This window comes from Gobius niger, assembly GCF_951799975.1.
Source record: "Gobius niger genome assembly, chromosome: 2".
Taxonomy (NCBI): domain Eukaryota; kingdom Metazoa; phylum Chordata; class Actinopteri; order Gobiiformes; family Gobiidae; genus Gobius; species Gobius niger.
The window spans coordinates 13,899,220-13,927,215 of NC_136853.1; the positions used below are offsets into that span (position 1 = coordinate 13,899,220).

The following is a 27,996-nucleotide window of genomic DNA, read 5'->3' on the forward strand; positions in this document are numbered from 1 at the left end:
ACACAGATCGCATCAAGATTCTATTAACAAAACTGACACACTCTCTGCTGTTTTTATTTTACTTTAAAAGGTACATTTTGTAACTTTTCTCCAGAAGAAAAGTTGACATTTCTGCGTATTTGGCCTTTCAGTGGCCCAGCAGCTAGATAGGCGGTTAAGTATGGCGCCTTTACGTTACACCGGTTTTCCCCGCTGATGGAACCATATCCATGGCTACGCATACATTCCATCCAGAAAACCTACCAGCAACCCTAAAACAATTTGTCTACTACGGGGCCATCCATACCTCCGCTGGGTCTCTAAAAAGGTCAAATATACTAACATCAATTTTTCTTTCCCGCATAAAAAGTTACATAATGCATCTTTAAGCATGTTGTGGCACAGTAAGTGTAGAAATATCAGCCATAAACCAGGACAAGACATCAACCTGCCCTTCTTACATTTCAAGCTGTGGGCCTTTGACATGACATGAAAAAAACAGATTATAGTGTAGGCAATATTCAAACGTCTCTGCGAGCATCAGTGCATTTATACGTTCAACTATTTATAACCAGCAAACATACCATAGGTGCTGAATGTAAGTTTAAACACAGAAAGCGAGGTTTCATGACTATATGAGGATTAAAACTGGATCAGGAACTCAAAGACGGACTGAGCTTACATGTAAAAAAAACACATTTTAAGAAGCAATGCTGGTAAACAAATAAGAATTAGCACCACTGGTGAACAAATGACATCTGAACCTATTTGAAAGATTGGATTTATTATAGAAGGCATATGATAAAAAGTAACGTCTCACGTGTGGTTTTGTGCTTCTGTTGATTTTCCTTTGTTATCCCACAGTTTTAGGTAAGTAAATGAAATTATTGGTACAGCTACTGTGGTTCAAAAACAAGCACAAGGCAAATAGGACAAATAGAAAATAAACATTATCACAGGGGGTTTACTGTTTAAGGCAATATAGAGTACTGAAAATGTGAAGAGGAATTTGCCAATCGCACTTCCTGAATGCGTTAGTCTAGTTAGTCGTGGATGTCAAGGGAACTCAGAAACTGAAGCAAGATTGTCGACTGTGTAACATTTTTGTTCTCAAACGTTTCAACCAGAGTATCACCTTATAAAATATTTGACCATCCAAGTACCACCAGGTGAAGTTAAAGATCCTATTATTACTAAACCGGGTGTAAGATACACCTACATTGAACTGAATTACGGCTAAACTGGGTGTAAACCATGTGTAAAACGCTTACATTAAACCCATTACTAAAGCATAAGTGAAAGTGAGTACCATGCAGCAAAGCCCAAGTACCAGAACCACTGGTCTATGCAGTTTCACCATGACCCACAGAAAAATTGAGGATGTGAACCTATGTCTGAGCAGACCACATGCCACTTCTGTTTGCTTGTGCCGGGCACAGTCCCCGGAAGCTGGCCCTTGATGAGCTTTCAAATCATGAATGAACTTATGAAGACCACACTGTAACTGCACAGGTTTTTGGTTTTATTTGGTGAGGAAAGCACAGAAGCCCGGCCAGCCAAACGTCTACACAAATCTTAAAGCCACACTGCAGAACATGTCGGGTGATGTCATGTAAGCAAAAAAGAACACTGATTTGCTGAAGTGAAAGTGGTATAAGTAGTGAAAAAACAAACATCTGAGACATGCTGTTGTCGAAACGTATTGACAATCCAGGATTGCTGGATAAGCTTTTTCCACCTCACAGCGTGCCTCGGGTGTTTCGTTTTGCTTTTTTTTTTTTTGGACAGCTTCTACCATTTCACTCTAGCAATCCATTATTCCTCTTTTTGCTTACAGGCATCAGCCTCACCTGCAGAGCACCTGAAGGACCCTGAAGCGCTCACCTTCACTGTGTTTTTAGTGTGTCAGGTTGCATGTTGCTATGTCTCAATATCAGCTAAACTGTTGTGAACTCAACGATACAAACCAGACGGCATTACCAATCATTCCGAATGCGGCTAGACGACTTTTGCTGTGGGTCATCAAAATGAAGCCTCTGGTAAGAGTGAGTGTATTTAAGCATCACGTTTGGTAGCCTTACTACAACTCTGGTCTGAGAAGAGAGAATCTATTTTTCAGCACTAAAAACACTATAATGACAGAAATTGTATGCTAAAAATGTTACGCAGTATGGCTTTAATGTGTTTTTTTTCTTTTTTTTTTATATTTATCCTCATGTTAAATAGCAGATTGCTCTATATTGGCACTGTCCCATGTATACTTTTTTACTTATGTTGTAGTTGAGAGCTTGCCCTTGTGGTCTGTTTTGACATTACTCTTTGAACTTTAACAGGGACAGAAGAAGAGTACTGATTGTAAGAAAAAAAAATCAATACCTTTCTTGCCTTTTGTATCCATTTCCTCCTATTTTCAAACAGCGACAGGAGGGGGGTAGCTGCATTTCCGCTGTAGTCGCAGCCCCAGCACATTTCAAGCTCTCAGCAAGAAATGCTAATGTGATAGCGCCAGACAAACCTTTTTTGGGGGGTTGGATCCAATTGGTTAAATTACTATTTGTGATACCCATCAAGTCTTATGAATGACTTAGGCACAGCATTCTTTGCAAGCAACAACCTACCTTCCTGTTTAAAACCTGTTAACCCTGTAGTTTAGCCCTCTACAAACATTTCTGAAGTCTGTCGGATTCCTCGGTTATTTTAGATAGAATACACTATCAACATGTACTCTGTGGTCCATAGGGTCCACGTCATGTATAAAATAAAAGTACCATCGTCAACTTTGTCAACATTTCTTGTGAATTCGCCAAATTCAAACTTAAAGTCAGAATGTGCGTGTTCTGGCGAACTGGTAATGCTTCAGTTTCTTTAATATGAAATTGGTTAGAACATCCAACGTGGTGTCAGCGTCTCTAAAAGCCCTGTAAATAACAAGTGGCATTGGCAACCGTAAAAATTAAACAAAGTCAATTAGAACAATGTAAGAAAATCTGTACATAGTCGTCTGTGTCCGTTCTCCCCAAGCGGTTTGTCACCAGGTTTACCTCCACCACAGGCCGGCCGAGTCCCTTCGCAGACACCGGGACAGTGCTTTGAAATGTCGCCCGAATGGTCCTCGTCCTTGGCATGAGAGAAAGTAATGCGCAGGGGGGAGAGGGAAGGACGCATAAAAGGTCAGTTCGTCTCACTGGTTTTGTCTTCAGTCTGTTTGTCCTGGAGCACTGTGATGAGGGACTCCCACGCTGACTGGCACTGCAGAGAGGGGACACCGACAGGACAATAGAACATATGGGGCACGATAAGAGGGGGAAATCCTGATATTCGCTACCTTTAATGTTGCAGTCCTTTTCTGCATATGACACATTAGACACAATCTTTGCTAAAACATAGTTAACACGATTATATTTAAGATTTTTCTAAAGATTGTTCCCAGATTGCTTTAGTTTGGCAATTTTTGTGTTTATAGTTTCACTTCCTTATTGGACAGGAAGTGACGCAGAAGGTAAACGATGTTGAACTGTTGCCGTGCCGACCAGGTTAAGTCAATGAGTGAGTTAAAGTTAAACTGTTATGGAACTTTACCTCCATCTATGTCACTTTTGCGTCTGCAGCTTAAAACTTTAAATAAAAAGAACTTTTCTGCCCAACATTTCTTCATTAAAATTGCTGCTTCACTGAAATAAAATGATAATTATGCAACTGATGTTATCCTTCTAAAAACCTTTTAAAACCTGTCATGTGCACTAATTCTAGATTGTGCTAAATGAAGCTAAATTCGGAAAGTCAAGACTAAAACTGAATTTTTGCCTATTTTTAAGTTGTGTCATGCATTTTTGTTTCAGAATATTTGCAAAAACAAATGTGTAAATCTCATTCAGAGCTCCAGTGATTGTGGGTTATATACTGTAGTGGTAAGACCACAATGGCAATAAAGGTCATTTTGTGATATATAGTGCAGCACTCATTGAGGATCTTGTTATCATCCGTATTTGTATTTTTCAGTTTTGTTTTGTTTTTGTTTTTTTCAGGTTTGCATTTATAATTAAAAAAAATCCTTGAATCCAATTCCGAACACCCAGAATGCATCTTAAAACATAATTTATTCTCTTTTTATATGTTTCTCCTAAACAATTTTGTTCTCTTTCTCTTTCTCTTCCAAATGAATTGTAAAAGGTACAATATCAACAATAAACCCTGGCACCTAATTCATACATTCATATAATCTTGCTACGCTTTTATTTATTTATTTATAACAACAGGCTAATCATACTGATGCTGTTTCCTCTCAAACACGTATCATCACTTCCTGCACTTACTGTATCATAGCGCACAGATCAGAGATAGTACAACATTTTATCTGTACTATCTCTTGGGCGGCACAATGGGCTGAAAAGTGCTATATAAATAAGCTTCCATTCCAATAGTTGACTTAACTTTGACTACTTATACACAGCATGTTTACACATGGCCTTGTGGACATTTACGGTTTGGAATTTAGCAGCAAACAAACAAAAATGCAACCACTCATGTGGCTAAACTACAACTATGAGACTGCATTAATTACTAAGTGAGTGCTTCGAGTACCTGATGTAGGTGGAAAAGTGCTATAAAAACTGAGAGCATTTACCATTTAAGTGCATAATGATAAAGAAGATGATCTATATGGTATGAATACAAAATTTGGACCCATAAGATACAGGTAACACAGCTAAATGTGTCTACTTAAAGGCCCTATACCTGATTTTTAATAGGTACAGGGCCTTAAAGTTCTTCCCGACTTGTGATCAGAAAACCTCATTAGATCAACTCAGTGCTCAGACTCTTAAACAGTCAAAATCCCGAAAACCTCTGGCAGTGGGGAGCTCTCTGATTTGAAAATGACTGGCAGTCAATGAGCTAACACTTGTATTACCCCCAGAGGGACTACGAAAAGGATTTATTAAGGTTAAACAAGTTACTTAGTACTGCTCTAAGGCCTCTAAACTGATTTTGCAACAGTAGAAAAATGCAAAATAACTTGCGCTGCAGGACAAACTTACCTTCTCGTAGTAGCTTATGTTTTTGTCGGCCATGCCTGTGAGGATCTGCTTAAAGTCTTGTCTCTTGTTCCTCTGCCAGCGTTCCCAGTCTGCCTTCAGGTCCGCATTAAAGCACTCCACCTTGTCCTGGCACTTCTCCACCTCCGCCGGGATCTATAGGGGAAAAACAACAGGGACAACTACCACGACTGGACTCTAAAATACTAAAGAGAGTATTGGAGATGAAGGAGCTAGCTCTGAGGTTTGGGGAAAAGAAAAGTGACAGACGGTGTTGTGAAAGTGAACAACGCTTCAAGCCATACTGTGTTTAAACCAGTAAATGGACTAAGTTAAAGCATTCAATTGAAATAAACATTTGTTTTTCCTGGATCACAACAGTTTAGTTGATCTCGTGATCTAGAGAGACTGAATCTGGAATGTTCCACAGTGTGACTTTAAGACAGAATAATGAACTGGTCTTCTCTTTACTAGAAGGGGGCGAGAGTGATTTTGATGCTTACAGGCGTTCTGTCCTCTTGTCTCCGTAAAACAGCGGCCTCAAGTCGACCTTCGTACTCTGCTTGGCACTGGTCTCTTTTCCTTAGAACATTCTGGAGGGGGAGAAGAAACAATAGTGCTGTGTAAGGTCCACTGAACTGTGTAATAAAAATTGAGACACCCAGTGACTCATAAATTAAACTTCCACCTTCTGAGGTCAACATGGAGTGAAGATTTTCTGCCAAATCATGGCCATGTCAAATACAAACGCTCTATATTAATCTGCTCATTCCCACACAGTCCCATGCATATAAATAAATAGGCATGGTGAAAATAAATTAGGGCTTTACAAGCTCAACTGTTTTTGCAATATATTCTGTCAATTTTCATTTGATTCTTTACTTCCCCCTAGTGGCTCATGTTAGTATCTCAAAACAAAAAAGGGAGGAGCTCTTAATCCACTTAAAATGAAAGTTGTAATTTAACAATTAATAATGTTGGTGTGAAAAATGGACTGTTGGACTGAATGATATCAGGTGTTTTCCAATGACAGTCCTTGGACAACATTGGGTGGAACGGGGTGAAAGGGGGTCAAGTGCAACAAAGGAGAAGTATTAAGCAAACTGTGAAATCCCGAACTCAAACTACTTACCTCAGACCTAATAGTTTAATTACTAAATCACACCCCACACGTTTTTACATTTTGCAGCTGCAACAGTTTATCAAAAGGTACAGGCAGGTGGAAGCTGTCTGAAAGCCAGCCTTAGCCATTGTTTGCTTATCTTCATTCCAGCATTTGTTTCCAATCTCTTAAAAAGTGGGATTTGTCCACAGCGTTTACCACAGGAGCAGAGTTGATTTTTTGGGGGCTTATAAGGAGATAAAACACCACAGAGCTTACACTGTTGTCATTGTTCTGTGTTTAGGGTATTGGCATTAAGATCCTGGCCCTGTCTTCTCCAGAATCACTGGAGTTGAGCGTTGTGGGGTGCGACTGAGAAGAGCCAAGCTAGTGGAAAAGGCCTTTAATAATTCCTCACCTTCATGGACTCTATGTAGAGGACATACTCTCTGAGAACAGGGAGAAAGTCCTGGCTAATGTTCTCACTCAGGTCCTCCAGAGCTCGGCAGCACGTCGACACACTGCCTGCCACGCCCTCCAGAGGGCGCTGCAGCTCCTCTTCCGCTGAGGCCCAGCTGCTATACACTGTACCATATTCTCGGAGCTCTGTCAGGTACTCTGATGAAGACAAAACACATTTGCATAATTGTCAGAGATACATCAATGATCATCCATAATAAATAGTTTAAAGATTTTGCCTGTCAAAATAGAATTAATATCTCAGCCATTTAGCAAAAAGGCTTTTGTAATATAAGTGCAGCAAACGAAATATCTTGTGTGAAAATAGAGAGTCCTGACCGAGCCTAGCACAATCACTAAGGCAACATTGACTTTTATTTGCCACCATTAGACCCATTTACAACGCATTTCCAAACTGCCTGCTCATCTACACTGCCTCACAGATGGTGATAATCAGAGTTTCACATGGATGAACAACATCTTTTACACAATCATTTATCAAGCATAAAGTGGGCCAGCCGGGTAAAATGCTGCGTCATCAGTGACTAAGAACAATCATTCAATTACTAAATCAGTTGACAACTATTTCAATGATTGTTGCGCTTGTTAGCCGTTCCAGCCCTACTACATTATCTCAGACACAAACTAAACGAAAACCTTTACTTTAGTTTTTGGCTTGTCCTCTTTAATCCTTCTTATAAGGACTTGTGTGGTAAGGTAATAAGTTACCATTTAACCTCTTTACTCCCACCGGAACCAAGTACATTTCCTCCAGTTTGGCTTTATCAGATCATTTTTGTAGGTCTTAGCTTTCAAATGAGGCATTACTCTGGCATATAGGCTGTAAGCTCCAGTCAAGACGCTTTTGAGTAAGGTGGTTAAGGTGGGGGTAGGAGCTTACAGTCAAGAATATTAATAGATTCCACAGAAGACTGAAAAACATACACTAAACATTGATTTTCAAAGTAACGCAAGAGGAAGTGAGCATGGGACCTTCTCCATTAGACCTCATTAAATCAGGGCTGAGGCGAAATACTTTTGTCAAAATATGATATGTATCATGATACATGATGCTGATGAGTTGGAATTTCAATAATAAGTATTGTGTTACAATAAGTACTTCAAAACCTTACCCTATATTAATTTTAAAAATGGCAAGTCAGAAAACTCAAAAAAGTTGAAATTCCAAAAGTGAAAACCAAATGATTACATGACAAAATATGGTAAAATATTGGTTAAATTGGTGAATATAAGAAAAATATGTAAAATATCTTGAAACATGTATTTTCCCGTGCTGCCCTTTCCTGTCCTGGCAGAATTCATCGACAACTCTCATTCATCTATGCAAATATACAGATTTATTTTTCTTTGCAAGCCATTCATGCTCTTTATCACTTCTTTATCATTACAGCATAGCTCTCTGTGATACCTGACTGCTCCTTTACTATCCTCTGAGCGATCCGGTCCATTGTTCCCAGTTTCCCACTGAAAGTGTCCAGGTAATCTCCCATAGACGCGTACTCAGCCGGCCGCGCCCTCAGCTTGTAACCCCCGGCAACATACTTTACAGACTCCCCCACTTTGGTCAGGAGAGCCAGACCCTGTCGCTTGTTCAGGTCCTGAAAACAGATGAATAAAAAGGTGAAATATGAAGATTACTGAATCATTATGAGCATATACTATGGGACATTGAGCACATTTAAACAAAGGATGGTAATTATTTCAAAATCAATGTGCTTATCAATAGAAGCAATATCTTAAACTGGCTCTGTTGGGATTCAAAATATTACATGTACCTTAGCAGTAAGGAAAGAGTTAAAATGGGGGTTGAATGAGAGGACAGGATGGTCAGCCACTCTCTTGACGAACTTGTCCAGTGCTTTCATCCTGGTCTCCACAAATTCTTCTGAGAACCGATCCACCACTCCCTTCATGACAAACTTCTCTGGCAGCGGCTGGAAGCAAACCAAACGGGTCGAATGAAAAAGTCAAATCAACATTACACACAGATAAACAGCTTTTGAAGAGATTCGATTCTAATCTTTTCAACCCTCAAATGTTCTCCACAAAGGAACAACAAAGGAAATCCAGATCATAGGTAATAGTAGTCACTGTTTTTTTAATCAGTTCTACTTTTGTACTTAAACACTACAATAAGTTCTATAACAACAAAATGCTCAGGCTAAGCTCTGACACTATTTACAAAAAATGTCAAATAACGCATCGAATAGGATCTTTGAAATAGACGTTCTGTGTTGGAAAAAGCAGGACAGAGATACATGGAAGTCTTAAAACCTACAGGGATAAGGTGTGTGGGTTGGCTGTCTTCTAGTTTGAGCCGAAGCCAGTCGAAGTCCTGGTAGCGCCGCCTCACACAGTACTCCGGCAGGTCGAACTCGACCCTGGTTGTCTGTGGAAAAATATGCAAAAATTAACTTTTTGTAGCCAATAGATTCTTGAAACACAAATTCCCTGTGTCTGTTCGGAAAGATTAAAATGCTTATGATTTTTAAGCTATTTGATGCAGCATATGTTATTACAAAGATGTCATAATGTATACTGTAGAATGTATGCAGTGTCACACAAAGAGAATGAGTGCTTTATATGCTCTGTGCACACACTACAGTCGAACTACAAAGATAGTGTGTGTACAGTAGTGTGTGTTAGGCTGCAGACATGACTCATTTCTAGATCATATAGGATTACATGCATGTTGACCTTGAAATGTATCTGAGAGAACACGCCTGGTCTGGTCTCCGCGGCTCAGCGTGGAGCAGGACCCTTCACTCCTTCAATTAACACTGGAGTTTGAGCGAGCCTGTGATATTTGTCTAAATCCTTCCACCCTTCAGCACACAGCAACTGTCACCATGACGCTACACGAGTGCCCCTGCCTCCTGTCGGTGACCCGCTCTCACAGGGCAAAGTCCATGCAATAATCTGTATCAACCAACCCCGATCTTCACTACGATTCTAACCCTGTAGTTAAGGTTTCTACAAACATGTTCTGACATGCATTTGTATCAGTTTAGCAGTTTGTTTTTTCAGTCTCTCAAAAATTAAACGTCTAGGACATGTTTAACATGTCTGATTCTTAATATTAAAACTAATATTTTTCATAAAACAATCTGCTGTTAGCTTAGTTGTGTGACTTGACAAAAAAAATTGAAAAACATGTATGAGCTGCATTATAATATCGTCTTTGCACAATATTATATTAAATATAGGAGACATGAAAATGATGTTGGGTTCATGCTCTATGTTAGAAGTGGATCATTGGATCCCCTCTGCCTTAGATATAGGACTTGTATGCCAAGCGCTGTGAGAAAAAGGCTCTCAGCATCATGCAGGACCTGAGTCATCCCGCACATTCCCTCTTCTCCCACCTCCCTTCAGGAAGACGGAGCATGAAAACTCAGAAATCTCGTTTCAGACACAGTTTTTATCAGGTGGTGAGGATCTACAAAACATCAGCTCGCTAAATGAGAGCTCAGGTTTTTGCATTTTACTTCTGGAATTCATAGTTTGTATTGTATAGATGTTTTATATGTAGATTAGATTTCTTGTTCTCTTTTCTCTTTTCATTGCTTTTGGCACCTTGTACTTGAAGCATATGATAAATAAACTCGAACGTGGGATATAAAAATGCATTAATGTGTAACCACCACGTAAAATATACAACAGACAACACTTTTTATTTGAGTTTGACTTGAAACTTGCACTTTCATTCGAGTGTGGTATCAGACCTTAGTGGAGACTCTGTACGTGATGTAGGTTTCCATGGTGGACACGTGTTTCTTTGGGTCGTCCACAGTCACAAAAAGGTCCTTGGTTTCTGTGGAGGCATCCCCATCCAAGTCATCGTCCAACTGTAGCCGGTTGAACAGCGAGGACACAGAGGCGGGGCTTGACGTCTCTACTGGCGTTCCATTGGTCAGCCCAGTGTCCTGTGGACAGAGAGACACAAGCAAGAGATCTTATACTGACCCAGTGGTTTTCAATACAGGCTTTGTTAAGCTGCAACTGGCACAATATGACAACAATTCAATTCTCTCAAGTCAAATTGAATAGACTGAGGCTGCATCTAAAAGTGTGAGCATAGGAAGCTCCTTCTCCTTATCGTAGACCCGGACGTGCGTCATCGTCAGCCATGACAAGGAGCATCCAAATGTGTCAGTGCAGTTAGGAGGGAGTTAGGAAAGGAGCTGTATGGTTCCTATATTACCTCCAATAGCTTAGGAACCTCGGGATGTTCCTCATCAGCCCATAAGAAGCTAAGAACAATCCCACAAGCCACTGTGCTGCCTCCCGGAGGTTTCTGAACTCTGCCGATCTCTGCATAAGTGTGAAATGGTAGACAGTTTTGCTGCGTGGCATTTCATGAAATAAAAACATTAGCTATATATGTCCTAAATATAAGAAAGTATAAAGCTGGTCATGCAGCGTTAGAGCCACAGCAGCACTGAAAGTTTTATTATAGGTTATCTATGAACTTATGGCAACATTTCTCACTTTTGTTTACATTTTACAAGAATGAAACTTAAGCTAACGCTAATGCAGTTGTCTGTGGTGAACTAAAGGACAGGATTTGGGGAATATCATTAAAAATTGAATAGTGATGTTTATTCAACACATCATTTTGACATTTGTGCAGTGGCTCGGATTATGTTGGTAATACTAATAACATTAAATTCATTGCAGTGCAGGAGGATATGGAGCATATATTGTACAACATAACTTCCTGGTTGTTGTCTCCACTGGGTTACCAAGGTTCAGATTGTCCTGATGGGCAGAAGCAGCTGAAGCTCCTGATCCTAACTGCAGAAGGTTCCTCAGGGTTGCCCTTATGACATCGCCTCAAAGGTTCAGGTAAAGGACAAAGGAAAAGGGAGCTATCTTGCCACTTTTTAGATGCAGCCTGAAACTGGCAAGGAATTCATGGCACAAGCACAAAACTCTCTTTTGCTGATATTGCTGATAGCAAGAAAGGCAAACGTTCGCATAAAGGTTGACCATATTTGTGGAGTCGCAGCCCTGATATTCTTTTAGGTCAGATTCCTTAACAATCAACAAGCTTCAGTAATCATCAACAGCCCGGGCGATAACACGAAAGCAACGTTTGAAAATTGTGAAAGTGATTACATTTCTCGACTTCAATTTTTCTTTTTCCGCATGGTAACCCACAATGTATAACCATTAGCAACAGCTTACGTAAAAAGAATAGTATGGGTAATATAGCTCAAAGGAAACATTTTAAACAAACTAATAATTTAAACACTACTTTTCCCTCTTTACTAATATCATAATCACCATCATTATCATTATTATTATTATAAAATATTATTATTATCAGTTGTTTAAGTGCTCACTGTCACCCTGGTTACAACCCTACAAGTGTCAACCATTGATCTTTGTCCAATGTATACACTTGTTGACCCATATACTTTCTTTTTTTTTTTTTTTTTTTTAATCTAGCAGCAAAGAAAACTTGTTGAACATTTACTAAGCCCCATATTGGCTGATATGGTCTGAGGATTGGCAGCTGTTTTCTGCAAAACACCAACACATTTCGATTATGGCACAGTGGGGGATATTGCGTGGCTTCACCAGAATTAGCGTTTACGCAACTTCCTCAGTGAAGCTTCACCAGAAAAAGTGCATGTGTGTGTGCAGACACCCCAGCAGCGCTAAACGTAGAGGTGCTGACTGACCCTCTTCCCACCTCAGTGCCGACTCTTTTGGCACAGTTATACATGGCATTTCCTTGCATCATCACGTCACAACCAGCGAACCAAAACTGACAGGAATGGTGTAACAAAACAATATTACATCTACCTCAAATAAGGCAAATCCACTGAGTCAATAATGTGTGGGTTACAACAATTCAACACTTTTCCTCTGACTACCATATTCTGGCATCGTGTCAATATTGGGTGGGACACACAGCCAGTACCTTGTCCCCGCCAGCGCTCACGGTGACTTCTGGCGCCGGGGAAAGAGGCTCCTCAACGGCAGACAGCGGGTGGATCATCTCCGTGATGGGCTTCTGTCCCGAGCTGGGCAGGCCCTTCGGAGCGCCGACACTCATCATGTTGAGCCTGGCGGGGAGACGCTTGTCGGAAACAGCTGCGACGACTGTCCGTCTCTCCGCAGACGAGCTGGACTCGGACACGGGGGCGACTGACCACTCTTTAAATTCAGGGTTTGGTCTCAGTAGATGCTACAGCGCTACTGAGTCCAACTGTCAGCTGACAAACACAACGTAACCCCGGAAGCTAATCACCGCGACGCGGAAGTAAACATATAGGTCACGTGTCAATCAACGACGAACTGTTGGAGATCGTCTATTGAGAGGATGAGCAACGACGTGCTCTTTTACCCTGAGTAACGGGCTCGGTTGGGATTGTGGCAGATTTGTTAGTGAGTGACAATACGTTTTTAAGTAACCATGAGCGTAATATTTGTATTTTGAGACCCCTGCTTTAAAGATAGATATCTATGATTTGGGCAACAGCGTGACCATCTTCTTCCCTTTCCACCGGTTGACAAGATAAAAGCCGGTGGCCAATTGTTCAATGCGGCTGTCCAGTCTCCCTCTTGAATCAGCGTTTGTGCTGTTTTAAACCGTAAATTATCATCAGCCTTGAGTTCAGTGCCATATACAGTGTCATATTCCGTCTGTGGACCCAAATACACCCACATAACTGCGCAATTTACAGCGGGAAAACTGACTGACTTGCCTACTTCTTAGAAATACGTCTTCTTAGTCCGCCTTGGCTTTTGTGCCCGTTTTTATCAGTATGACCGCTAATGCTCCAGGTAAAGTACTTTGAACAAATGTGAAGCAATATTATCCTTTTTGATGACTTTAACGTGGAAATCGTTGCCCAAATCGCTTTTATTGTTCTTCAAAAAGGCAAAAATGTTTGAGTAGTAATGATGCAGTATGTTTTGCACAGGATGAAAGTCAGATCATTTGTTCAAGAATGTTGTTGGCACATATTCCTACGCGCTTGGATCAGTCTACCACCGCTAGCTTACATCTAGTTTTCTCCTCGAGGACTCAAAGTATGCTTTTTGTCCATAGCATTTCAGAATAAGGCTCGCGTGGCCATCCTGGCAGAGCTGGAAAGGGAGAGGAAACGGCTCATCCAGACCAGTCAGTCCTTGAACACCCCTGGGGCAAGGTAAATAACAAATCAACAAAGATCAGTAACCTAAACATCTACTTCTCTGTTTCCCAGCTATACAAGCTTAAGGACGCAAATGGATTCAGACTACATTCTCCAATCTGTAACAATGAGATTGAAACGTCTGTGTGTTTGCTCATGCTCACAACATGATAGATTAAAAATAAAATAACAACAAAAGGATTCCCCTTCTGTACCAAGACTCTTTGGATTCTATAACAGCAGCAGTCAATACTACATAATTAATCTCCTTATTAGTATTATTGTCAAATTCAAGCTACACTACTCTGAATTTGTACAGGAAACCATTATTATTTTCCAAAACAAACTGACGATTTACAAATTATACAGTCTTATGACCACCCTAAAGTCACGAAAGCTGCCTGGAGACTTTAACCTACACGTGGTTCTCAAACTTGCTCATCTGGTGGTGGACCCACTGAGTCATGCCTTAAATCGGCATTTAAGGGGATTCAAATTATTTTCCCGCTACCTGTACAAACTTTGCCTGAGAACCTTCTGAAGAAACAACAACACTGTTCAGCATAATATTACTTCAGGCACCCACCACCAGTACCACTATTTCCCCTTTCTGTTTTTAACAATGTGTTTTGTACTGCTTTGTGTATGTTTTTTGTTTCTTTCTCATATGATATATTGAGTATTATGTGTAATGTCCCTTTCGTGTAATGAAAATAGTTCACTAGTTCATTTCAATAGTTGGTTATTAAGTCTTTTCCTCTCTTCCTGTAGCATTCCGCTTTCCAGACCCAATATGAAAGAATTCAACCACAATACAGAACAACAGCATTTTGCAGCGCAACAAAAAACTGCTCTACAGGTAAGGCACACTTAAGACAGTGTAAAGTATATTAAATACCATGGAGATTTCTATATTTGTTTATTTGGTGTATTAACATTATTTCGCAGTTTGTTTTCCTTCTTTTGATAGTGGATTGCATAACTGTGCTTTGTCTTGCAGCATGCGCACGTAAACTCGTCGGGCTTCTTCATCACTCAGGATTCATCTTTTGGAAACCTTATCCTCCCCGTCCTTCCGCGACTAGAGCCACAGTCATAACTTTTTATTCTCGGCGGAGGAAATGGATGGACTTTTTCCGCTTACAGATCTTGCACAAATGATCAGCGTCTTCTTTAAGCTTGTTTTTTTTTTTAAGGCATTTATTGTCATGTTATGAACGGTCTCAGGGAAGTAGTGACGTGCCATTTCAATCTTGTTGAATGGATTGAGAGTTTTAGCGAGGTTAGCTAAATATTCATAGTCAAATCAAGGATACAAAACTGCCAACCGCATAATGAATTGAGAAAAGAGAAAGTGTTGTTCTAAATGTTCACCCAGTACTGTACATATTTGGCCTTTTTTTTTCTTTTTAATCAATTGTAATCGTATGTGAATAAAAATTGGTCAAGACCGGAATTTTGGGGGATTATTTTTGACCACTGAATCAACTGTACGGAGCCCCTAAAGAGAGAAAATAAATATTGTGTGCTCAAAAGCTAATCGAGGGGGGGAGTTGGCGGGGGTCTTCTTGCAGCCCTGTGGCAAAAAATCAATCAATAATTATCTTTTTTTTCTCCAATATTTTATTTTTTTATTTTTCAAATTAAACAGACAAACAAACAGGCTCAGATGCAGTTATTGCCATTTGTTTACAGTCATTTTTAGTACAGCAGTAGGAGGAAAGGTCGCTATTTTAGGAACACAAATGGTTTACTGTATTTTAGTTTTTTCAAACTGACATACAAATGGGTTCCAAGAACGGAGAAACGTGTCCATTTGACTAGTACGGAGTTTTTCCATTTGTATTATGGATAACATGTCAGTGACCCATACCTGAAAGGAAGGCGGAGTGGGAGACTTCCATTACTTCAGTATCAGTCTCTTGGCAACCATCAATCCCAGGTCCAATGGTTGCCGCATTATGGTTGGAATTGTCCTTGTTATTTGTGAGCAGCCAAAAATAGCAAGTCCGGGCTCAGGCTGGATGGGCCTCTGATATGCTTTGGAGTACCAGTCAAATATTTTGGACCAAAAGTTTGTCAAGGAAGAGCAGGCCCAAAAAGCATGTGACAGTGTACCCTCTGACATATTACACCTGTCACACACTGGGGAAACTGATGGATAAATCAATAATTTTTTTAATCTCTCTTTAGGGCACTTTAGGGGCTCCGTAAAACTGTAGCAATTGCCATTTTTACAGCATTACCTTGTATTCGCTTAACTGAGACAGTACAGTGCACACACTGGACTTGACTTGCAAATATTAGCCATGATGGTAATGTCTGGTCAAACACTGAAACCTAGTGGCCAAAATGTGCAAATGGAAGATCCTTTTACAATTTGGCAACAGCAAACGCCACTATTTCCCCCTAAATGTCGCAAATTTATAATAATAAAATACCTACAATATATTATTATTATTAATAAATGATGTAGGGACTTCAATGGGATGATCTCCACTGTAAGAACACAATCAAGCTTGCATTACCCTATTACAGTCGCCTTTCCACATAAACTATTTTAATGCTAGTAAAGTGTATCTCTCCTTTCAAGTTGGCTCCATAAACCGTGAGTTGAGCTCCTTTTTTTTTCCATCATAAAGCGAGTGACTTGACTAAACTTGCAGCTGGCTCCTCCCCTCTATTAGTCGCGAGTCTAGTACGTGTTAAGGCTGGTGCCGTTAACGCACAAGCATCCCGGCGCCGAGTCAAGAAAAGAACTTTCCTCAGGCCTTATCTGGAGGAAGAACTCCGCTGTTTTCTCAATCAAAAGGCTTCTCGAACTTCGCTTTGGGCTGCGCGTCTTCGTTTGGATTGACGTGTGACGGATCGCTGGCGAAAGCGCAGTTCTTGTGCGTTTTTTTTCACCCCCGCTCCAAGTTGGATTAAGTTTGCGTGGAAAGAAATGTTATCTGAACCGGGAGGAGATGGGTGCGCGATACGAGTCTGGTAATGCAAACATCTTTCATTACAACACCGGGATGTTTCGTTTAAACTCGACACAAAGCTCAAACTCGAGTGCGTAAAAGTGTAACGAGTTTGCGGACCGATACGCGCTTATTTTGGACTTGCGCTGACATGGCTTTAAAGGCGAGAGTTTTGTACGACTTCCACTCAGAGAACCCCGGGGAGATTTCTGTCCGTGAGAACGAGCTGGTCACTTTGTTCAGCGAGGAGGAGTTGGAGGGATGGCTGGAGGGTAAGAACAACCGAGGGGAGACTGGCCTCCTCCCCGCGTCCTATGTGGAAATCATCCGGGACCACATCGCCTCCAACGCGGCCAGCAACGACGCGGCCAATAACAACGGCTTCTCCTCGCCCAAATCCGCGAGCCATTCCTCATTTGCGTCTCCTGCGTCCCAGAGAGGAGGAGGAGGGGGAGGAGGAGTGGGCGGCGGCGGCAGTGGAAGTGGAAGCTGCGGGGGTAGTTTTCACACGAGCCATGGCAGTGATGACGACTGGGACGACGACTGGGATGACCCCTCACCTGCCACTGCCAACCCACCCCAGACTTTGGGCACCACGCCCCCGCTGTACCCGGTCACATCGTCTCTGCCAGCCAGAAGGAGCAGCAGTCACCAACAGCAGCAGCAAGCCAAGAGCACAGCAACAGTGGGCAGAAACTTGAATAGGTTTTCAACTTTCGTCAAGTCTGGAGGAGAGGCCTTCCTGCTGGGAGAGGCCAGTGCGTTTGTGAGGGATGGGGACAGGATCGGCGTGGTGATGGGGAAGCACGGGCCCGAGTGGCAGGAGGACCCCTATCCGTTCACATGCACTATTGATGACCCGACCAAGCAGACCAAGTTCAAAGGCATGAAGAGCTACATGTCATATGGGCTCACGCCGAGCCACACCAATGTGCAGGTCAACCGCAGGTAATGCGCAAGTGCACGAAGGAAACAGCGCTTTCCAGGGTCAAAAATACGCATACACTAAAATCTGTTTGCAATTTTGGCTTTATATGATTCCATTATTCACTCCTCAACTAATAGTCTATGTGTAGGGTTCAATGGCTTTCATTCTGTTCCATAAGTGAATAAATAATGCTTTAGTCTTTATGCAGACATTCCCAGTAAATGCCATCTACCATTTAGTGTTGTGATACCAACAAACTGACGAAGTAGAATATGTTTTATGAATGAAGGATGAGATATAGAGCAAATTTGTCCTCTGTTTTTGTGCAGAACCTCACAAAACATAAAAATGGTGATGAGAAATGTATACTGTTGATGAGGCAGACATAGGGATTTCAGTAAAAGTGACAAAAATAGTAATAGTTATATAGTAATATGGTAATAATCATTATGAAAAATAGTAACAACAACAAAAGGGAATACGAAAAGACATAAATAAATAAATGATTCATAAGAGAGCACTTACTGTATAAAGTACTTGTGAATGTCCCATCAAACTAAACCAATGTACTTGTTTTGTAGACAAACTTTGGGACCCCACTTTCGGAACCACTGGATTAGAGCATTGAAAATAAGGCTTAACGAAAAAACGATCAAAGCAATTGATCAGATATGTAAAGCTCCAATCCCCTGAAAACGTACCTGTGACACGCTCATGCGTCCGGACCCACCAGTTGAAAACCACAGATTTAGTGTATTCATTAATTTTTCATTCACACTCAGTACTACAGTACCAGATTTCCTCTCCTTCCTCAGTATTCCTATTTCACCAACAGAATAAGGATCTTGCCCAAAGACCTCATAAGGCAGTGCTTCTTGCTGGAATCTTAGCTTCTGTGATGCCTGTGTCGTTACATTGCCTTTATGTTTTGGCATGTATGGGTTTGAAGTTTTAACAATCACTTATAGGTTAAATTTCTTAAGTCAAAACATCTTATAATGTTCAAGCCAATGTACAGTAATTACATCCTATTTCAAGCTGTTGAAATGAAGACACAACCCAACCCAAGCCCCAAAAGCTTCTTCAGCTATACCTTTGTGACATTGACCACATTGGTTACTATTAATAATCTAAATGACATTGTAGGTCTATTATACAACTTTTGAAAATTGTCCCTTTTACTGCAACTGAATGAAAGCAAGTTTCTGAAAGAGACTCCAGATCAAGGCCAACGAAACTTTACAGTCGTACTTCTTTTATGAAACTGTTTACAATAACCCACAAGCAAGGAACCAACCCGTCTTTTACCAGCCTTTGAGCCACTGCACAGTCGCAGTTATTTTTAAGTGGTTCTTAGTATTACTGCTGTTGTTCACACTGAATGACTAAAACAGACTACACTGCATTACGCTCCTCTGGGAGCTACTGTGAACTTTCCACATTGTTTTCCCGGACAGCAGGCCTCATTCATAATGAGAGAAAATTGAGTTTCCATTCAAATCACTTGGGGAAACTTCTCACCTCAGGCTGTCTAGGCTTGTTTTACGATTAATTTGCATAGCACATAGAATAGAGAGCATGGCACTGCTGGCACTGTGTGTTTACTTTATGTAAGAAATAACCATAAAGCTAATAAAACTTTTTTGGGGGTATCTAACCAAACTAAACTAAACATTGACATCATCATTTCTGTCTTTCTGTCTATCCCAGCTATTGGAATGGCTAAATTTGTATACGCGAAAGCAGGGTCGACAACCTTTATGTTCATTACTCATCTTTTCTTTTACACCAAGCACTTTTTTTTTACTTTTATTGTAATAATGACTGATTGTGTCAGTGTTAGCGGCAGGGTAGTGCAGCAGTTAGCGCTTGTGCCTCACAGCAAGAAGGTCCTGGGTTCAGTTCCCGAGCCGGGCGGGGCTTTTCTCTGTAGAGCCTGCATGTTCTGTGTATGTTTCGTCCGGGTGCTCTGGTTTCCCCCACCACTAAAAATGTGTACAATAGGTTCTCCTCTGGGGCTAGGACTCTGCTGAAAGAGATATTCTTAACCTTAAAATAAATAAAGTACTTCAACTGAGGTAAAATTACTTTACAGTAAATATTTTGGCTACTCAACCCACCTCTGTAAAATGCCAGTTAGTGTCTCCTATTTTTACTATGGAAGAAAACTTGAATGTTGTTTATCCCTAAAGCCCTGAAGCTTTTATCAGTAATTATCCAAACAGTGTTGTCTTTTACTCACTGTTTTACCTATTGTCAATGTGTAATGGATTATCGGAAAGTCAAACTTTGTAGTGTTTAATTTATTTTCATCCTGCAGGTACAAACACTTTGACTGGCTCTATGCACGTCTGGTGGAGCGATTCCCGGTCATCTCTGTTCCACATCTGCCGGAGAAGCAGGCCACGGGCCGCTTTGAGGAGGACTTCATCTCCAAGAGGAGAAAGGGCCTGATGTGGTGGATGAACCACATGACCAGCCACCCCGTGTTAGCGCGCTGCGACGTCTTCCAGCACTTCCTGACCTGTGGACCCGATGAAAAGGCCTGGAAACTGGGCAAGAGGAAGGCTGAGAGAGACGAGCTGGTGGGGGCGAACTTCTTCCTCACTATCAAGTAAGTTGAAACAAGTTGAAAATGCAGGAAGGATTTTTTTATGATCATATGGAAATGATAGTAATTGTTATTTTATATTGTGCTTAACAAACTTGGCAAATGTCTGTATGTGGATGTCCTGCCCAGGGACACTGTTTGGAGGCGGAGATTATAAGACGGTCGCCCGAACAACTGAGACAGGAGTAATCAAAGTAACATTTAATGGGCATTATTGACGTCACAGCATCCCAAAGTCGTGGCTCCAGTGAAAAGTTCCATAAAACTATCAATCTTTGCTTCACAATGCACTGGAGTTCCATATCTCCCTGCCATTTACTTTGGCGTTATGTAACCAAAAGTCATGTTCGGGGTGTTGTGTATTTGCCATTGTGTTAATGGCCCATTAATGTACGTGAGTGGAAGGGTTTCTGGCCCGAGGTTAAGTCAGCAGCCTTGCTTTAAAGTGTTTTAATCACTGGGAGTTCCTGATAGAGCGACAGATAAACGTCTCACTGGAATAATGTGCTCCCCACCGTCCTGAACATGATGTAATGTGGTGAGATGAAGCAAATCACGCATGATATAAACAAGGTTGCTGTTAAGTGAACGGGAGGAAACAAAATACTTAAACACATTATTCCATTGTGCATGTATGACACTAAAGTAGCCATTAAAGACATGTTTTATTTTGTTTCCCAGTCCGCCCGATGTGCCCCTTGACCTTCAGGAGGTGGAGAGCAAAGTGGAGGGCTTCAAGACCTTCACCAAACGCATGGACGAGAACATCATAGTCGTGAACACTACCATCAACGAGTTTGGCCGTAAACAGATGATCGGGTTCAAGAAGGAGTACCAGAAGGTGGGGCAGTCCTTCAAAGTGCTCTCCCAGGCCTTTGAAATGGACCAACAGGCGTACTCCGTCGGCCTGAACAAAGCCATAGCCTACACTGGAGAAGCCTACGAGACCATCGGGGAGTATTTCGCCGATCAGCCCCGACACGACCTGGACCCCATCTCTGACTTGCTGGACATCTACAGAGGACACCTGGCCAACTACCCCGACATTATTGATGTCCAGAAAGGTAAGACGCTCAAATTACGTATGCCACGATGATTACTGACTTATTACGTATGACCATTGAAAAACAAATCTGATCTTGTCCGCAAATTTACTGGTTTTCATATTTTGGCCTAATCCAGTCTGGGATGCTGCAGTGTATTTACCCAAAGTTTTGACTCTGTGCACTTGGGCAATATTTGAACTAAGGCTGCACGATGGGATTCGATCTTTATGTTTGCATGCATGAAGTGCTAAAATGATGAGTGAAGTTACTTTTAGACCGTCAAACAACATATTCTTGTTCTTGTTGTTTGGTTTTATGGAGACAGCATCTTTCCCTGACATTGAGAGTACCCCTGGGGGACAGCCCGTGGCCGCTAGTTGCACTGCTTTATGACCACAACGCTAGGGGCCGACATTGCCAGCCGTTGCTGCAGTACCTCCATACATGGGCGGCAAAACAAGCTAGTTTTCCATTAGAAAGCATTGCACTTTGCACATGTTTAAAGCAACTGTAAAGCCTGGTTTCTAATTTTGTGGAACTTTCTACAGCTAGATATTGCTCCTGTGATACAATTAAAATTACATACAATTAAAGAGACCAGGCTGGTTTTCGTAAGGTACATTTTGGAAATCTCATATACTAGTGAGGGCCGGACTTTGATTGACTGGCCGTTAGCATTAGAGCTAATGGCGCGGGCGCAGCTACAGCCGAACTACGCGCACTGCCAGGGCCAAGTCTACAGTGAAGATCCCGCCCTTATGCCCTTTTTAAGAGCGTGCTCCGTCAGAGCTGAGTAGGAGGAGTCTGTAAATCCACCATGGTCATTATGGTGAACGGTGGAGTCTAGTGGTCCATTATTTATTATGTCTATTGGGACAGCCACATGACTAAAACAAGTCCAGGATGGAATCACAGAGCGTCTATCTAAAAACAAAACCTCAGCCTCATGATGTTGGGTTATTGCAGTAGCCAAAACCTCGATATCGATCACTGTGCCACTGTCACACATGTAGTCATTTGGAGTGATTCCTGTGGAAGTTATATGACATGAACAAAAGCCAAATGGGAGCACCTTCTTAGATTTCATACATTTACAATAGCTTGAAAAGTCCAATTTGATCTATATTTTGGCCAAACAACAAAAGTAGGTCACACTCATACATTTCATAGAGCTATTTTCTCTTTGTAGTGTCCAACCCAAGCTGCAAACATTTCAGTGAATTTAGTTTTACTTGAGCATCCTCACAGCAAAAATAGCTCTCTGCAGTTTATTTTTTGGTAAAAGTAGGAATAACAAAATCCAGGTTTGTTTGTTTTGGATTGTTTAAACCTGCATTTGCATAAAAAGTAGAATACGAGAAACAGTCATTTGTAAGCCGCTCATTGATTAGGTTAGACTTTTATTTCTTGTCGATAAACAGCTGCATGACCCTGCGTATCCCCCCCCTACAGGATTCAAAGGTCAGAGTGAATTGCAGCTGTGCGGAAAGAAACTCCCATGGCATAAACTCTTGCTTTGAGACATCTCAGCTGGAGGTTTAGACCAATTACTTTGCTTTTATGTATAGAAATGACTAATTTAAGTTGAATTTACGAAAACCGATGCCTTGTTCCTCGCGAGCATTTAGCCTGCAGCTTGTTCCTTGTTTTATTGCAAAGAAAGACGTGAAGCAGCGAGAGCCACATCTGCTTCCATTTACCAACCTGCAGTGTCAATGTAGGTTGAAAGCTGAAACCCGGGCCGTTCATTGTGCTGGTCGGTCCCTGTTCGCAGCACATATACACATGTGCAAAGGACGGCCTGCAGAAGAGCCGGAGCTGCCTTGTTAATGCTCTGCAGGCTGGGAAGAGGGGGAGGAGGGGATTAATCGTGGCACACAAAGTCCTGACAACGTGGGCCAAACCTAGAAGCATATTTTCTATAGCCAGTGTTCCTGATACGATCACAGCCCAGCACAGCTACGGAGAAAGGTCTAAATAACAATTACGTGATAAGCAGTTATGACCTACTTTTGAGCAAGTCTGTTTACATTGAAAGCTACACTGAGCTAGCTTGATTGCATCGTTTGTTATACTCTGATGGATGTTCACATACTTTATGTGTTCTCAAACTGACTTCAATGCCACGGGGCCAAACGAAAGCATGCAAACCAGGCTAAAGCCCCGAGCTAGGCACTCCTGTCCAGAGGCTTTTTACTGCTACTTCTTTTTTTGTTGTTGTTGGAAGAAACAGTACTTGAGTTAAACATTTTCTACTGTGAGTTAAACGGTAAATGTTGACACAGAAAAATTGTCAGAAGCTTAAAGAGACTATACGGAGTTTAAAAATGTTAAAATTATGTATTTTCCCCCCCCTACATGTTCCAACAATGTCCTAATGTGTAGAATGAGCCTAGACCGGTTCACCACAACTGCCTCTAAAATCCTGCACTGTCACTCAAAATGGTGTTAATTGGGGTCCAAATTGCCGTCATGCACGAGCTTAATATAGAAGGTGCAGTTGCACGTATGACCTGAGGTGGCAGTAGTGAGTATAAAATGGCTAGCTTGCATTTCGCTCCTTTAACTATATAAAGTTTTATCAGTTTTCTTCTATCTTGAAACATATCACAACAACTTAGCTCCCAATTATTATTTTCAATTGCTTTCCAGTAACCAAATCTGACACTATTGATACAGAACATTGATTTATTTTTATTTTGTATAATCCTGTATGGCAAATATTATATCCATATTAGCAAATGGTCAAAAGATAATCCAAATATATTGCATTTCAAAAAGGAATATTAAAATATTATTATATTGAAATTAAAATTATAGATAGATCGCCTCAATTAAAAGCTGAATATATGCTTTCAATTTTTAATTAGTTAAATTTTTGTTTTAAATAACTCTTTTACTTAAAACCCTATCACTTCTTTTATCTTTTCTTATATTCTCTCTGTAATTTGTAATTATTTTAGATTAGATTTTTTTGTATGTCACATTGTATTGCCTTTGATTGTTCTGTTTCTATAAAAAAAATAAAAAAATAAAATAAAATTTGAGCAGCATTCTGGCTAGGTTGTATAAAAGGGTTCCTCAGATCCTCTGTGAAACGGAGAATGTGAATTTCAGTGGGACTTGTCATGATTTAATAAATGTCAAAAAATAAATAAATCTAAAAATGTGGAGACGGGTGCCAGGATGCTTCACTGCTGACAAATGTTGCGACGTGGACATTCAAGTATATCTTTCCTTACCCGATACAGCTGTACAGCTACACACTGCCTACCGCTGCGTACTCCACCAGATGTGCCACGGTACACTTCAAGCTAATAAATGTAGAATTACTTTTAAATCGTTTGGTTGTGCAAAAAATACACATAGATTTAAAATACACAAGGACATTTCAGTTCAGCCATAATGAAACATTTGTTTTACAGGATAATTAACTGAATCCGACAGCCCTCCCTATAAGAAAAAAACATGCATTAAGCAACACGTTTGATACATCTCCCAAATCTGTGTGTGCAACTAATCCATGCTGTCATCAGAAGTTTTTAGACTCCATTGTTCTCTGAGTACCACCCCCCTCTATTCATCCGCACAGTATAATGTTTGTGCTGAGCTAGTAAAGTAACCACATCTAAGAAAAGTCACGGTGTAGTCACTGTTTCCCTAGGCCTCATTAAGTTCATTCTCCCAGTGTCACACCAAGAAACTGCCTCGTGATGTGGACTCAACTAGATATTTAGTATATTGACGACTCCATCAGTGCAATGTGCTGATCTTGAAGTATCATACTGGGAGTAACTGTACAGGTTGAAGCGGTTATTAGTATTAGTAATAGTTTTGCAGGTCATGTATCTCCTCTCAATAATGCTCTGTGATTTTACGACATCATTTTCATAATATACCTAATTTTTCCGAAAGGTATGATTTTGATTCAATTATGTCTATTGTGCAGCCCTTCAAACATGCATCACAAATCTAATCCCAAACTGTACTTTTTTTGGGGGGGGAAACATTTGTTCAGCCCCTGTGGAATAGTCATACTTCTGCAGAACAATGATGTTTAGGGAGAACAAGAAATACTTGTCATCCTCACGTCATCTGACTCTGACTGACTTTTGCGAGATCTCCATCTGATTTGAATGAGCATAGATTCCTGGGCCTTTTGTCCTGTGTTGCCCTGGGACAGAAAGAATGCAGAGTGGATTAGCCCCCCCCCACCACCCTCCTCTTCACCCTCTTTTCCGCCCTCTTTTTGGTTTTACAGCAGAGGAAGAAAGATATGACTAAGGCTGGGGTGAGGAGGTTTAGGTATAGCTCCGAGTTTTCCCCTCCAGGCCACAGGACAGAGTTGAGATTAGTTCACTTTAATCGCTTCTGATTAGCTCACTGTAATCGCGGGTTGAAGTCCACGCTGATATGAGCGGCTCCTTGGCGACTACAATAGTGACATATTGAAGGAGTGATGTCAGGGAGCAGAGAGTGAGTCATATCCTCAAGACTTCCTTACTTTCATGTTATGAGTGAGGCAAAGCTGGGGATGTTTTAGGGCATAATACTGTATGTTCTCTGGGAAATTCCCTTGTTCAGTAAAGACATATTTTTTCAATAGTCAGTCGTACATTTGAAGTAAACTATTGTAATTTGATGACTTGAATCCAAAAACTTGCATGTCTTTGTGCAAAATAATGAAATGTACGATTTCACTGAAATAATTTAAATTGTAACAAAGAAAATAACTTACTTAAACATATCCCTCCAATCGCCAAGGACAAAATAAACTGGTTTGATGTGGGCTTGTTTACGGCCTAGGTCAGTGGTTCTCAACTGGTGGGTCGGGACCCAAAATCCGGTCGCAGAACCAGTGGGTCGCAAGTCTTTCTATATTTTTTTTCTGATAAAGCATGGAAACACTTCCTGTTCACGTTACTGTTATAGTTTAAGTATTTTGATCATACTTTCATCGTTATAAGAATATCCAATGTCTTTTCAGTAATAATATCAAAATTACAAAAACAAATTACACTATTTAAAATCATATGTGGGTTGCTTGTCATCCTTGAGAGAAGTCAGGTCCTGAAGCCCTGGCCCAGAGGGCAAAAATGCTATAGCTACAAAGAGCCATTTGACCTATAAAATTGTGTTTGTAATTGATAAACTGTATATGTAAAATATAACCGTTTTTTTTTTTTTTTAATAACCTTTTCTGGTCCATCTGTGTAGGTGCCTTGACCAAGGTAAAGGATTGTCCACAGCAGGAGAGTGACCTCCATGAGCGCTGTAACATCATCTCCTGTGCCACGTTAGCAGAGATCCAGCACTTTCACCGCACTCGAGTACGAGACTTCCGCCTTCAGATGCAGCACCACCTCCAGCAACAGATCAGCTTCTTTCAGAAGATCACAGCCAAGTTGGAGGACGCTCTGCACAGATACGACGAGCAGTAGACAGAATGGCTTATGGAGGAAATTTAGAGACAAAACATCTTGGATGAAAAATATAAAAAAGTAGGTCACTGGAACTTCAAAAACGTCCTGTATTCTTTGAAGCGCTCTGATGAATGTACCAGTAGCGGGAGTTTTGCTGACGCTGGAGGCCCATCTTGTAAGTCTAATATTAAAAACAGCTGTACGCTCTGCTTCCTGGTGTCACGGTCACAGGATCTTCCTCTACTGAAATCCTCACAGCTTCATGGGAACAACCTGGGATGTGGTTTCAGTTTATCTGTCGTCTGGTTGGCTTTTACTTGAACAACCTGCTCAGTATTGTATTGCCTCTATATCATGGACAAGGGCATAATGCCAAGTTTTAAAGTTATTCTTTTACAATTCCTAGCGCTGTTGGTTTTCTTCAATATATATATATGACCAAGAAAGACTGAAGAATTTCAATTGACTGACTGCTTATTATATCAGTATCTACATAAGTCTCAACTCCAAACATCTGGACATGGGTAGCTTTTACAAATACAATCCGTTTTAAGATCAATACACTGTGTGGGATGCTTCACTTAAATATAACTGTTTGAAAAAACAATATTACAATTACAGTATGTCTTACATTTCATAAAACTGAATATGATGAAATGATAGTTAGCAGCATCTTTCTGTTTTTGACCATGGCCTTCTGACCCCTGCAGCTCATGACTGTTGACGAAGAGCTTTGGTTTGTAACAGATACTGTGCTGTGCCTTGACAGCTCTATCACTGACTGAAGAAGCTTCTAAATGCAAAATCGGGCCTTTGTGTTTGAAATGTTTTCAGAAACATTCCAATATTTATATTCTGTCAGTGTGCATACATACATAGACATGCATAGATATTTACATACAAGACAGTTATCATCGTCATTTTTAATGCTTCACTTGAAAATGTCAACAGTTACTGAACATGACACGACTTTGTTGAAATTGTAGATTTCAATAATTAAAGCGTATGTTACACTTGTGTACAATGTGTTTTTGTAGTATTATATATATATATATATATTATTTATTTATTTTTTACACTTTTATAAGTGTATTTTTAAGGATTGCCAAAGTTTCACTGTTCCTCCTACTTTGGAGTCACTGCCCTGTATTGAATAGCCTACTGAACACTACACAACACAGATCTAAATAGGAATAGGCAGAGTGTTGTTGCAGAGGTATTTGAGAGCGCATGCTTGTTTCCACATGTTCTTTCACCTGAGTGGTGCACCTCTGATA

At 40.8% G+C, this 27,996-nt stretch overlaps 3 protein-coding genes across 3 annotated transcripts; 2 read left to right on the forward strand and 1 right to left on the reverse strand.

The window, feature by feature from the left end:
- Positions 1-2,563: 2,563 nt before the first annotated feature.
- snx30 (sorting nexin family member 30) lies at positions 2,564-12,722 on the reverse strand. Its single transcript, XM_079551955.1, has 9 exons — positions 12,527-12,722; positions 10,320-10,520; positions 8,873-8,983; positions 8,370-8,528; positions 8,003-8,192; positions 6,533-6,732; positions 5,516-5,605; positions 5,016-5,168; positions 2,564-3,228 (listed from the first exon to the last, which is right to left on the reverse strand). Exons 1-9 carry the CDS (start codon positions 12,662-12,664, stop codon positions 3,151-3,153), a joined length of 1,320 nt encoding a protein of 439 aa, XP_079408081.1. The 5' UTR covers positions 12,665-12,722; the 3' UTR covers positions 2,564-3,150.
- Positions 12,723-13,099: 377 nt separating this feature from the next.
- LOC306960065 (SOSS complex subunit C-like) lies at positions 13,100-15,119 on the forward strand. The gene is made up of 4 exons (XM_079552337.1): positions 13,100-13,392; positions 13,661-13,760; positions 14,517-14,604; positions 14,746-15,119. Exons 1-4 carry the CDS (start codon positions 13,374-13,376, stop codon positions 14,842-14,844), a joined length of 306 nt encoding a protein of 101 aa, XP_079408463.1. The 5' UTR covers positions 13,100-13,373; the 3' UTR covers positions 14,845-15,119.
- Positions 15,120-16,487: 1,368 nt separating this feature from the next.
- Positions 16,488-27,634, forward strand: LOC306959479 (sorting nexin-18-like). The gene is made up of 4 exons (XM_079551594.1): positions 16,488-17,659; positions 19,960-20,253; positions 20,932-21,314; positions 26,514-27,634. The coding sequence occupies exons 1-4, from the start codon at positions 16,863-16,865 to the stop codon at positions 26,735-26,737; spliced, it is 1,698 nt and encodes a 565-aa protein (XP_079407720.1). The 5' UTR covers positions 16,488-16,862; the 3' UTR covers positions 26,738-27,634.
- Positions 27,635-27,996: the final 362 nt, after the last annotated feature.

Bases quoted from the DNA above. Each gene is read 5' to 3' on its own strand.
- snx30 (XM_079551955.1), bottom strand. From the start codon at position 12,664: ATGATGAGTGTCGGCGCTCCGAAGGGCCTGCCCAGCTCGGGACAGAAG. The intron at 8,984-10,319 runs GTCTGATACCAC...ATTTTTCCACAG, and splicing joins CGTACAGAGTCTCCACTAAG to ACAACCAGGGTCGAGTTCGA. The intron at 5,606-6,532 runs GTGAGGAATTAT...CTCCCCCTCCAG, and splicing joins TCTACATAGAGTCCATGAAG to AATGTTCTAAGGAAAAGAGA.
- LOC306960065 (XM_079552337.1), top strand. The intron at 13,761-14,516 runs GTAAATAACAAA...CTCTTCCTGTAG, and splicing joins TTGAACACCCCTGGGGCAAG to CATTCCGCTTTCCAGACCCA. The intron at 14,605-14,745 runs GTAAGGCACACT...TTTGTCTTGCAG, and splicing joins AACAAAAAACTGCTCTACAG to CATGCGCACGTAAACTCGTC.
- LOC306959479 (XM_079551594.1), top strand. From the start codon at position 16,863: ATGGCTTTAAAGGCGAGAGTTTTGTACGACTTCCACTCAGAGAACCCC. The intron at 17,660-19,959 runs GTAATGCGCAAG...TTCATCCTGCAG, and splicing joins AATGTGCAGGTCAACCGCAG to GTACAAACACTTTGACTGGC. The intron at 20,254-20,931 runs GTAAGTTGAAAC...TTTGTTTCCCAG, and splicing joins AACTTCTTCCTCACTATCAA to TCCGCCCGATGTGCCCCTTG.